Source organism: Haliotis cracherodii, unplaced genomic scaffold (genome assembly GCF_022045235.1).
Source record: "Haliotis cracherodii isolate W230 unplaced genomic scaffold, xgHalCrac1.p SCAF_17, whole genome shotgun sequence".
Classification (NCBI taxonomy): domain Eukaryota; kingdom Metazoa; phylum Mollusca; class Gastropoda; order Lepetellida; family Haliotidae; genus Haliotis; species Haliotis cracherodii.
The window spans coordinates 9,593,110-9,606,485 of record NW_027266272.1 but is presented as its reverse complement, the minus strand read 5'-3'; the positions used below and the strand labels follow the sequence as shown (position 1 = coordinate 9,606,485).

General features: G+C 41.2%; 1 protein-coding gene across 1 annotated transcript; it reads left to right on the top strand.

Moving 5' to 3' along the window:
* The first annotated feature begins 2,016 nt into the window (after nucleotides 1–2,016).
* LOC139464884 (elongation factor 1-beta-like) lies at nucleotides 2,017–11,600 on the top strand. The gene is made up of 6 exons (XM_071246455.1): nucleotides 2,017–2,148; nucleotides 3,255–3,377; nucleotides 5,472–5,665; nucleotides 6,090–6,215; nucleotides 7,515–7,582; nucleotides 11,451–11,600. Exons 1-6 carry the CDS (start codon nucleotides 2,069–2,071, stop codon nucleotides 11,535–11,537), a joined length of 678 nt encoding a protein of 225 aa, XP_071102556.1. The 5' UTR covers nucleotides 2,017–2,068; the 3' UTR covers nucleotides 11,538–11,600.
* The last annotated feature ends 1,776 nt before the right edge of the window (nucleotides 11,601–13,376 follow it).

Sequence of the window (13,376 nt, the reverse complement as noted above, 5' to 3'; positions counted from 1 at the left end):
AACTAATCTAATCAAACTACTTTGATCTCTGTTCTGGACCCGTAAAGAATCCGGGGTACAATAGGTCTTCAGGAACCCATACTTGCCGTAAAAGGTGACTATGCTTGTCGTAAAAGGCGATTAATGGGATCGGGTGGTCAGGCTCGCTGACTTGGTTGATACATGTCATCGATTCCAATTGCGTGGATCGATGCTCATGCTGTCAATCACTGGATTGTCTGGTCCAGACTCAATTATTTACAGACCGCCGTCATATAGCTGGAACATTGCTGAGTGCGGCATTAAACAACAAACAAACCAACCAACTGTACTGACCAGTGCACCAATATGTTGTGATAACATGAATAAACCTTGATCCTAATGAGGAAACCTGTATTAGTTTGCTGTTTTTTCAGTTGTTTTTATTTTATTGTGACATATCGTACGGTTGTACGTACGGTCACACAGGAGGTGTATTCTCCACTTCATTCAATGGACAAAGCTGCTCTGACGAACCTCGCCCGGAGCTGGCTAGATATCCCTGCCCGCGTTCGTGACCAACTCCAATCGTGACCAACTCGTGTTATTCCGGGACAAGCCGAATAACCGGTTACGGAAAGGGGCGAGTGGTGACGAATGCACGCCCGCTGACCTTGTTGGAGCATCGGCCGTTCATTCCAGGACTCCCACCAGCTACAGCTCCACAGCAATCGTTGTGGAGCCCTGAACATCCGGGGTAGTACAGGTCTTCAGCAACCCCTGCTTGCCGTAAAAGGCGACTATATGCATGTCGTAAGAAGCGACTAACGGGATCGGGTGGTCAGGCTCGCTGACTTCGTTGATGCATGTCATCGTATCCCAATTGCGTGGATCGATGCTCATGATGTCAATCACTTGATTGTCTGGTCCATTCTCGATTATTTACAGACCGCCGTCGTATAGTTGGACTATTGCTGAGTGCGGCGTTAAACAGCAACCACAACTTGGTTTGTGGACCTGCCGACCAAAGATATCACACGTGTGGAACAACAGTAATTTTAAAACAGACTTTTGAGTTGTCTGTAATTTCAATAATAAAGAAAACCCAACAAAATCGTCAACTTCTCATCCATTTGACACCTGTTTTTCGAATAAAGACTGGCGTTGTTTTGTGTTATGCCAAACTCCTGTTTAAGGTCATACAAAACCAGAATAAATTCCAAATTGGCATCACAACAATGTACAAATTACCTTGGAACATACGTGGAAGTAGAAATTACCTTGGGACATACGTGGAAGTAGAAAATTAACTTGGGACATACGTGGAAGTAGAAAATTACCTTGGGACAAACGTGGAACTAGATTTAAACATGTAAAGCGTAATTCACAGTGGAAATCCCCACATTTTGTGTGTGAGCAGTGAGTACTGTATGAGAAGGAGAACGATGGCGTTATTTGTTGGCACACCACGTCTTACCAATAAAAGACTAGTATAAAAAAATTATAAAAAATATAAGAATATTAAAAGCATTGAAAATAGATCAAAACGGGAAATTATGGAACCCATTGACTCACCATATTAGTTCTCCTTCATTTGCTCGGATTATCGGTCACCAGGGGTGAGACAAAACATATATCTCTGTCCACACAAACCCCGACCTTTTGTTTATCCCTGAAAAAGCTAGCTTGACGCAATATATATATTACAAACACATTTTTACTAAACAATAGCCAGTTACTTAATGGTACCGAGTGTGACGTAGAAAAGCAGGAGTGGGGCATATATAATATCTAATAAATGGCACATCTTGCCTCGAGCCCAGATAAATATGTCCCAAACATCTAGTTTCGTTTCACCGTATAGTCTATCTTTTCACATTAACCATATTATCTGCGGGAGGGATGTTATCATTTTCTGGAGAAATGTAAAATTTCAATGATTCTATTTTATGACTTTATTTTTTGTGCTTCGTTGTTAGTAATCTTTATCTAATATGCCTACTAAAAAAATTATTCATTTACTCCGTAACCCAGGTGAGCGGCCTTTTACTTCCGGTCTTTCCACGAGACGGACCACGTTTTCTCTCTGGCTTAGAAATCCTCACACAAAATGGGTTTCGGGGACCTAAAATCGAAGGCTGGCCAAGAGGCTTTAAACAATTACCTCGCAGACCGTAGTTACATTGAAGGGTAAACTATATTTGACGATTTGTTTCTTTGTTTAATGTACCCAGTCACCTGTTACCGCTGTGAAACGGGATGGTGACATGTCAGCACAACAATTCATGTTTGACTCTAGTTTTTTTCATTGCTAGCAGAGACCTCTATTATATGGTCTCACACAGATACTTTCAGTGACATTTATTTATGTGAATGATGTGGTTCGTTCGGGAATATGTATTTCCTCACCGGCCATGACTGCAGGTGAAATTGAATGTGAACTTTAAATGACACATCTTACGTAGATTCAATGTAAATTCCCTGTAGTCTGAGCACTGGAAGTTGCTTTGTAGAGTTGACTTAAGCTGGCATTTTAGCAACCTATGTTTTTGTGATTAGTCCGAGCCATACCTGCGATGATGGGTTTCAGCAAAGTGGTAAAAATCAGCCTCACATCGTGCTTTCCCCACACATTAAGCTGGACACACCGTGATATGACTTAAGTACTGTTCAGTGGGGTGTTGAATCAAACTCACTGACTCCAGATTTAAAAATATGTTGTCGCTGAACAGTTCAGAACACAACACTGTATTTTATCAGCATGAAGGCTAAGAAAATATGCCAAATTTAATAATGGGTTAAACGAGAGATGTAATGACGGTAAATTTTTACTGGTAAATACGTTGTCACCTTCTCAGGCAACTTTTTGGTCATTCTAGTTTTACCACAATCAGAGAATTATGATAATATAGCTTAATTTATTGAGGCGATATATAAGTACAAAAATCATAAAAAAGATAAAAGAAACTATAAATGGAATAATAATAATTGATTAAATGCATTGCAACTACCATATTCTTTAAAAGTTCATATGACAGCTGTTTGAGGAGTACAAAGCCTTCCAGTGATTGGAACTAGCATTTTTTGTCTACTACTAGTACTAGTCCTCATGATGATAACATATAGCAAAACCCTTACTAACGGCAAATTTCTACTAGTCCTTATGATACCTGATCGATTTGATTGTTTGGCAAGGACTACAGTACTAGTGCTAATTTTTAACGCTGCCGTCTCAGGATAAAGACTCAACTATTAAAGTGAGCCGTGCAATTGATTTGTTTAATGTTTGGTTCCAGGTACACCCCATCTCAAGGTGACAATGTTGTATTTTCTGCATTGTCCGGTGCACCTGGGGCTGGTCTTCCTCATGCTCTCCGATGGTACAACCACATTGCATCTTATGGCAATGACCGGAACAGGTAAACTCTGCTATAGTTCTGTTCTTATATAATTACCAGCCAGCAAGCCCCATTGTAGGCTATTGTCATGTATTCACACTTTTATACCCGGGAGTATGCACGCTCTTGTGCATGCCAAACACAACAGAACATGGAAGGAAGCCATCATAGTTTACTCAGACATCGCATTCATACATGACGTCATCATATGACGTAACGAGATAATGTGTACTTTCGATATTGCGGGAAACTGTATCACACAAGATGTAAACAACTATAAGGAGAATACACTACAGCTATGTCCCTGTTCGTTTCCACGTATGGGTACAATGTGTCCCCCCACATGTTTTTATTGTTGGAATATTGCTAACCATGCTAACAGAAGTGTAAAGGCATACTCAATAACTCTACTCTCTTTAGACCACCTGTCCCTTGAAGATCAGTGTTAGAATAGGTCTCCAGCAACCAATCCTTGTCATGAGAGGCAACTAATGGGATCGGCTGGTCAGACTCGCTGACTTTAATGCATGTCATTGCGTGGATCGATGCTCATGATAAGTCACTTGATTGTCTGGTCCAGACTCAGTTATTTACAGACAGCCGTCATATAACTGGAATATTGCTGACTGTGGCATTAAGCAACAAACAAACAAAGCTTTAGAATACGTCCAGGCTGTAGTGGATAGAGCATCTGCGCGAGTGCGGGAGGTCAGTGTTGAATACCCTAGCTGCATCATACTTGTTGTACGATACCCCATAAGTGGCATCCTTAACATTGCTGCCCTGTGAAGATAGGAGTTGATCTTCAGGACCTGTGTCCTGGCAAGAAACTGAGACCTGTGAAGATCCGGCTCAGAAAAGGTTTTCAGCAACCCATGCTTGCCATAAAAGGCGACTGTGCCTATCGTAAGAGGCGACTAACGGGATCGGGTGGTGAGGCTCGCTGACTTGGATGATGCATTTCATCGATCCCAATTGCATGGATAGATGCTCATGATATTAATCACTGGATTGTCTGGTCCAGACTCAATTATTTACAGACCGCCGTCATATAACTGGAATGTTGCTGAGTGCTGCGTTAAACAACAAACCAACCAACCCTCCAAGAAACTGAACAATAGGGGATAGGGACCCCTTCAACAAAAATACATTTTCTTAATTTATGAGGCCACACTCTGCAAATGCTCTGAGAGATCATATAAAACTTAAAGGTCGATCTGCTGGTTCTTGATGTAGAATCACTGTCCATAAGGAACATTAGCAATACACAGAATTGAATTAGATTTCACTTAATTTGTACAAACCTGACATGTCATAATATTTCTTTCTAAGTTATGCTGTAACCACACTTAGTCATGAAGCCAGGTTCATTGACAATTTCTACGTTTTCTCAATTTTTCTGGGGATATGTGTGGACCAATCCTCTAAGGCACCGCGATTCGTGGATGCCAGAAACCCATGATCGTCATATACGGTATCATTTTCGCTATAACTTGTGGTCCTTTTATTCTGTGATACCCGGGTCATTTGAAGCATAAACATCTTTGGTATTATCAGAACTATTGACTACAATGTTTGCAAAGAGGTGTACGCTTGATTCTGATTGGACCATTTGTAATTGTGCCCCAATGAAATGCTCTTATTGTAAATTGAGACTCATAAGGCAAAAAACATCAGGACGTTTACATTCAATAATTGAAGTAGCTGTTCGAGTGATGTAAAATATTTTTGACACTGTCATTGATTCCCATAATTATATAAAATAAACCCATCTACATGGTTGTGCCTGATGTCCCACTGAGCGTAAAAAGTATGCGCCAATCAATTAATCATTGTGAGAATCCTGCGAGGCAGCTGCCTTGGCAGAACACTGAGGGACCCATGCTTGTCGTAAGAGGCGACTAACAGGATCGGGCAGTGAGACTCGCTAACTTGGTTGATGCATGTCATCTTATCCCAATTGCGTGGATCGATGATGTCAATCACTGGATTGTCTGGTCCAGACTTGATTATTTACAGACCGCCGTCATATAGCTGGAATATTGCTGAGTGCGGCGTTAAACAACAAACAAACAAACACTCACTCAGTATTATGACGCTTGTTGTCTTCCATAGTTTTCCAGGCCAGAAGAAAGACCTAAGCACATACGGCGGTGCAGGTGCAGGGTCCGCAGCAGCCAAGACGCCAGCTGATGATGACGATGATGACGATGACATCGATATGTTCGGATCTGATGATGAAGCAGATGCAGCATTGGAAGCTGAGAAAAAGAAGCGGGTGGCAGAGTACGCTGCCAGGAAGGCAAAGAGTGAGTTGGGTAGTGTTGGTGTCACATGGGTAGGACGGTCACACTTTGTACGAGGCCACTAATATGATCCATGGTCGAAAAACTTTTGATAAATTTTGACAGCTTGATAGTAATGCTGTTTATCTAAAGATTTACCTGGTTTTGATCATGAATAGAAACAACACCCTCGGAAATAATGTAATATTTTTGATAATAATAAAAATATGTTTGTTTGAAAATATTGCAATTTTTATTTGCTATTGATGACCAACTGTTACATGTCTCTGTGATGATGACTTACCAGCCGTCTCCCGGAATCTGGCAGTATGACTCCCTCCAAATGGTATCTGCATAGTCAATGTAAGCACAGGCCTTCAGCCTTCAGTTATTTAAAATCCATGTGATTATGCAATATCGGCAAACATCATGTGTGTGTTTGTTACAGAGCCTGTACTGATCGCCAAGAGTAACATTATCTTGGAGGTGAAACCCTGGGATGACGAGACAGACATGAAGGATCTCGAGAAACAGGTTCGAACTGTCGCAACAGATGGACTTAAGTGGGGATCATGTGAGTATTGTCAGCTGTTGGGATCATCTATGTAATGTCAGCTAAGGGGGTCATATAGGTATTAGCTGTGGGGGTCATGTAGGTATTGTCAGCTGAGGGGGTCATATATGTATTGCCAGCTGTGGGGGTCATATAGGTGTTGTCAGATGTGGGGGTCATGTAGGTATTGTCAGCTGTGGGGGTCATATATGTATTGCCAGCTCTGGGGGTCATGTATGTATTGTCAGCTGATGGGGTCATATAGGTATTGTCAGCTGTTGGGGTCATGTAGGTATTGTCAGCTGTTGGAGTCATGTAGGTATTGCCAGCTGTGAGGGTTATATAGGTATTGTCAGCTGTGAGGGTCATATAGGTATTGCCAGCTGTGGGGGGCCATGTGAGTATTGTCAGCTGTGGGGGTCATGTAGGTATTGTCAGCTGTGGGGCTCATGTAGGTATTGTCAGCTGTGAGGGTCATATAGGTATTGTTAGCTGCGGGGTCATGTAGGTATTGTCAGCTGTGGAGGGCATGTGAGTATTGTCATCTGTGGGGGTCATGTGAGTATTGTCAGCTGTGGAGTCATGTAGGTATTGTCAGCTGTGGGGGTCATGTAGGTTGTCAGCTTACAGGTCATGTGAGTATTCTCAGCTGTGAGGGTCATGTGAGTATTGTCAGCTGCGGAGGTCATGTAGGTATTGTCAGCTGTGGGGGTCATGTGAGTATTGTCAGCTGTGGAGGTCATCTAGGTATTGTCAACTGTGGAGGTCATGTAGGTATTGTCAGCTGTGGGGTCATGTGAGTATTCTCAGCTGTGGGGGTCATGTAGGTATTGTCAGCTGTGGGGGTCATGTAATTTTCATGAACGGGCACAGCAGCTTTGGGGTTAAAGCGTTCGCTTGTTCCGCTGAAGGCCCGGTTTCGATTCCCCACATGGGAACAATGTGTGAAGCCCATTTCTGGTGTCCCCCACTTTGATATGGCTGGAATATTGCTAAAAGCAGCATAAAACCATACTCATATTTTGGGACAAATATATTTTTTTCAATAAAATCAACTCTCTTTCTTCCCCCCCCCCCACCCACCGGCCACCCCAAATATCTATTCGTCAGTCCCTGCCCAGTGAATATAATCCTGCCTACCTTATTATTGGATGGGCTGAAATTGGAAACACACTTTCACTTGTATTTTGCCTCAGGAACAGAATATGCATATGTTGCAGAAGTTGTTGCAAACAGAAGTCTCATGTAAGTTGGGATAGGTTGTGTCTGTCCAGAAGCACATTCTGGGATGTCCTCTCAAGTATGTCTTTCTTATTTCAGCCAAACTCGTCCCTGTCGGTTACGGAATTAACAAGCTGCAGATTATGTGTGTTGTGGAAGACGACAAGGTAAGAGGTTGGATTAACACGATGCAGGTTATGTGTGTAGTGGAAGATGACAAGGTAGATGGGTGGATTAACACGCTGCAGATTATGTGTGTAGTGGAAGATGACAAGGTAAGGGGGTGGATTAACACGCTGCAGATTATGTGTGTAGTGGAAGATGACAAGGTAAGGGGGTGGATTAACACGCTGCAGATTATGTGTAGTGGAAGATGACAAGGTAAGGGGGTGGATTAACACGCTGCAGATTATGTGTGTAGTGGAAGATGACAAGGCAAGGGGGTGGATTAACACGCTGCAGATTATGTGTAGTGGAAGATGACAAGGTAAGAGGGTGGATTAACACGCTGCAGATTATGTGTGTAGTGGAAGATGACAAGGTAAGGGGGTGGATTAACACGCTGCAGATTATGTGTAGTGGAAGATGACAAGGTAAGGGGTTGGATTAACAAGCTGCAGATTATCAGTAGTAGATCCTATTTCAATGAATATTGGAATCTCTCGTTCAGTCAGACTTAGATGTGTTTGTCTGATTCTTGAAAACATTCCGAGATAAAATTGAGGAACTCTGGGAGCTCGGTGGAGAAATGGCCGAGTTCTTCGTTCCCCCTCAGACAATCCCAAGGCACTGGGTGTTTAGTTTGTAGACATTCCAGAACAACATAGGTCCCCAGCGCTACTATATGAGGGTTGTGTGGTCACAATGTAAGACCTGTGTGCCAACGTATGTTGGTGGCATGGTTCATAGCTCAGTCTCATGTGACTCGTGAAGGTCCGGGGTAGAATGGGTCTTCAGCAACCCATGCTGTAAAAGGCGATTATGCTTGTCGTAAGAGGCGACTAACGGGATCGGGTGGTCAGACTCGCTGACTTGGTTCATGCATGTCATCGTATCCCAATTGCGTGGATCAATGTTCATGATGTCAATCAATGGATTGTCTGGTCCAGACTTGATTATTTACAGACCGCCTTCATATAGCTGGAATATTGCTGAGTGTTGCGTTAAACAACAAACAAAACAAATCATTCTGATGTTATATGTCCACCTGGCGTTAAGACCGATCTTTGTGACTCAACACAACATACTTGCTGCAGACAATGGTTCTCAACTCCATTACGACTGCAATACAATAGACAATCATTTAATAACTTTTCTGTACGGCTGCAGGAAATGTTTCTCCACCTGTCAGATAGTTGAAAGACCCAGAGCTCCAGATAAGCTTTTGGCGTTGTGGGTATTTTACCCATGCATTTAAAAAATCATTGGGTATCAATAATTCTATCTGGGTATTCAAATTTCTGTTACCCACTAGTTTTTAGACATGTGGGTATTTAAGTTAAATATTTAAAAACACTATTCATCTAGTCCCTGCAAACTGGTGTCATGTGGGTTCGAGAGATTTATAGGACTCAAAAATACCACGATACTTCCATAAGAAAGTGTGATGGCATATGATCATGATGTAACTGTCATCGTGGAGTTTGGCAAGGTTGACGGAATGCCCGTTTATAATTTCAAAATAAGTTACTGATTTGTTAATCAAATACGCAGGGTTTCTTCACAATATTTTGATGATACACACAAGTTTTATTTTTGTAGCGTATCTGTAATGTTCGTTGCGTATTAACTATTTGATACGCTTGGATTTTATTTTACTGCATATATCTGCATATCTGGTGCCTATTTTACGCAGATACGCAGCTTATCTGGAGCTCTGAAGACTACTAACATATTCAGTTGTATATAGATAGATTCTCAAGTAATTATGGGCATTATATCAACTGAATCAGTATTCGATTTTTCTCTTATTTTTTGTGATGTTTCAATATTTATGTCTAAATGCGGTCAGGTAACTTGGAAGATGGGCAGGCATCTATTGTGAGTCAGCTGCCTGACTGTCTTGTTGGATTTAAAAATAATTTCAAACACTGCTTTAAACTTAACTAACATAGAACACCTGACTCGAATTCCCTACACGCTGCTGTCGTTGTTGTGATCACTGAACGTATCTCAATTCTTGATGCCCCAAACACTGCATGCATATATCACTGGTTTCCCTGGCCAGACTCGAGTACCTGTAATATTTATAGCCTGCTGTGATATAAGTAAACTATTTCTGACTGAGGCATAAAACAACATGCATTCATCATGTTTAAAATGGCTTTGTTTAGTATACACCTGCGAAAAAGTGAAGCACCCGTCCCCTTGTGTTGTCGTATGTTCATAGCTTCCATATTTCCATATTTCCATGCTCCTTTTGGAAATGTATGACATTTACCACACCTTAACTAATGACGACTATTTTTGACAGGGTAAGGGAGGAGGGATTGAAATGTGAGATAGTCCTATCATATTTAGCGCCGGAAAGTGGGCTTGGTATGGCAAGGGTGGAAACAAGACTTTGATAAAGAGGCTAGTGGACGCTCTGGCCTTGGGAAGATGTGGGGATTCAGGTGCTATCAGGTTATCAGTACCCCAGAGTCACAGAGCCAATTTAATATATATTTGGAATCTCTCGTTCAGTCAGACTTAGATTTGTTTGTCTGATTCTTGAAAACATTCCAAGATAAATCTGAGGAACTCTGGGAGCTCGGTGGAGAAATGGTCGAGTTCTTCGTTCCCCCTTGGACAATCCCCAGATTATGGGTATTTAGTATGTAGAAATTCCTGAAGGAGAGATTGATGTGCCAGCAGAGTGCAAAACAATTAGAATTATCTAACTTGCAGGGGTAGTCTAGTTGTTCAAGGATTTGCTTGTCACGCCGAAGACTGGAGTTCAATTCCCCATTAGGTACAGTGTGTGTCGCCCATTTCTTGTTTCGTTGTTTAGAATATTCCTAAAAGCAGAGTAAAATATATCTTCTCACCTGTATTGGTTCTTACTGAAAGACAATCAGTTCTGTAGTTGCAGTAGCAGCAGCAGCAGCAGCAGCAGCTGTAGTAATAGCAGCAGCAGCAGTGTAGTAGCAGCAGCTGTAGTAATAGCAGCAGCAGCTGTAGTAATAGCAGCAGCAGTAGTAGCAGCAGCAGCAGCAGCAGCATTTACAACAGAAGTAATAAAGCTTTAGGGAAAATTGGGCCATGGGAAGACCAATTTATGCTGAAGTCTTCCAACAGTTTTTGATAGAAACATTTGTTAAACGACAAATTAATTTATGAAGAAAATATAGCATTCAAGAAGAGAATTTATTATACTGGAATATATATTACATCCATTCAAAGAGTCGTTTAAACCAACATTAGAAAATAAGGCAGATGATCCTTAAAAGCTCTAAAAATATATATACATTTGCATTGCATGGATTTTTCCACATATGATCAAAATCCAAGATTTCTCTTTGGACTGACCCTGACATGAAATTTGGACGTGAAATTGAAGGTAGACAAAATGTGTTTCTTCAAATACTACACCAATACAGTAGCCATGGAACAGAGTAATGTCCCTTGTTTCTCTCGGACATGGACAACAGGATTCCATGATGATAACAGTTTAAGGCATGTGACGTTTTTTAATTTGAATTTGTTAAAAGTTGAAATTAACTTCCATTTTTTTTATTCACTGACAATATACCAAACTTTGATATGATTTTAGAATAAATATGGAAATGAATGGATATGAATTTTTCACTGATCAGTCTGAAGTGGGATGAGAAAATATTCTTGTTTGATTGTTGTGTTATTTTGGAAGATAAGTAGAATATCCCCTTAGTGTATCTCACCCTTCTGTCGTTGATATCAGATAGATCAGCACTCAATAAAAGTTAAAACAACTAAACATGCACCTGAGTTATAATGTTTTTGTTGTTTGTATATTGGGTATCACTAGACAAGGTTGAGATTCTCTATCTCTTCTCATCAATGGTTTGTTTTCAGGTGGGCACAGATTTTCTGGAGGAGAGCATTACAGCCTTCGAAGATTTCGTCCAGTCAGTCGACATTGTTGCATTTAACAAAATTTAACATCATTCTTATATTTTAATACTGTACATGCGTCCGTCAGTGCTAAATAAATGCTAAAACAAACCTCTTGCTTTTTTTCTCTCCAATCCAGCATCTTCAGGATGTGGACATTGAAAAAAATGTTTTTGTCTTGGTTGAATAAACCGTCGTACATCAAGGCTGATCGTTGGAATTTTGGGGGGCGGTCGGGTAGCCTAGTGGTTAAAGCGTTCGCTCGTCACGCCAAAGACCCGGGTTCGATTCCCGACATGGGTACAATGTGTGAAGCCCATTTCTGGTGTCCCCCGCCGTGATATTGCTGGAATATTGCTAAAAGCGGCGTAAAACCATACTCACTCACTCATTGGAATTTTGGACTTTTGCCTGTTAAGGCTGCACTCAGCAATATTCGGCAGTCTGTAATAAATCTTAGAGTGTGGCTCCATAAGATTTGAAAATGATTCCCATGTAAGGAAGGGAATTTATGGATGTCAACTTCTTTATTGTGAGGAACAGATTTCAGAGTATATGCTTACTCCTTCACCTGATGGAGTAAGCATATTCCCAAAATGTTGTTCCTCATAATAAAGAAGTTGACATCCATAAATTCTCTTCCTTCTAAATGCCTTTCAAAGTATTGATTCTTAACTTGAGTGTGGTTGCAATTGGTATTGGCCGTCATTCTGAAGAGCTTCCCTACTTGTACCACGTTGGAGGGTGTTATCTGGCTACACTCTGTTCATTGAGATGAGGGGCGGTCGGTTGGCCTAGTGGTTAAAGCGTTCGCTCGTCATGCCGAAGACCCGGGTTCGATCTCGACTTGGGTACAATGTGTGAAGCCCATTTCTGGTGTCCCCCGCAGTGATATTGCTGGAATTTTTCTAAAAGCGGCGTAAAACCATACTCACTCACTCACAGACTCACTCTTTGAGATGATCATTAGCATCCTAAGCGTGTGTGTAGTTCAAGTGCATTAATGATTGCTTGTTCCCCTAAATGCCGAAGACATTGGCTTCTGTGTGCACGTGTATCAGGTGCTGTTCATGCATGATGTAAAATTCATTGCAACACCACAGTATCGTCGGTAGTGCATATAGAGAATCTCACTCAAGTGTCTTTTGATATGAAATATATCAACAAGTGTTGATATATTTCATATCAAAAGACACGAGGGTGAGATTTTATTTTTCATCCAACATCATTCTTCCAACTTTTTCAATTTGGAGACAGTAATTAGCAGTGTCTTCAGTGTAAAAAAGTACTGCTAACAGCTTCAGTAGCAGAGCCATCAGTGATGTCATTTGATTGTGACGTCATGGTAACCAGTGACGTCACAATGGTCTGCTAAGCATTGTGATGTACAGTGTAGATATCGCTTGATCTCATCCAAGCGATATCTCCTGTGGGAGCCAGTTTTGGATGGTAAATAGCATTCTAAAATACCTTCAGATTTGTTCCCAATTTCAACTGGAAATATGAAACACCCACGATCTTGCAATTATCATGAGCCAGGAACAATGATGACTGGCTGTTGACCATGTCTGGTGCCGTTCTGGACACCGTGATCAGGTCCCTGCGGGGTAACTCATACGTTATCACCTGCTTTTTTTTAGATTATCACTTAATGTTAGACTTATTGAATTGCTATGTCTGCCAATAAGCCTGAACCACTAATTATGAGGAAGGCACATCGTTATACGAGTCCTAATTAATTTAACTACAAAAGATACGTTTTGGCCGAGACAACAACACTGACCCCAACTGTGATGTAAAACAAACATATCTTAAGCAGCAGAATCTCTGCACTTGTACACATCAGACATTATCTAAAATTATCATATCGTTTTTAGCTTAAAAAAT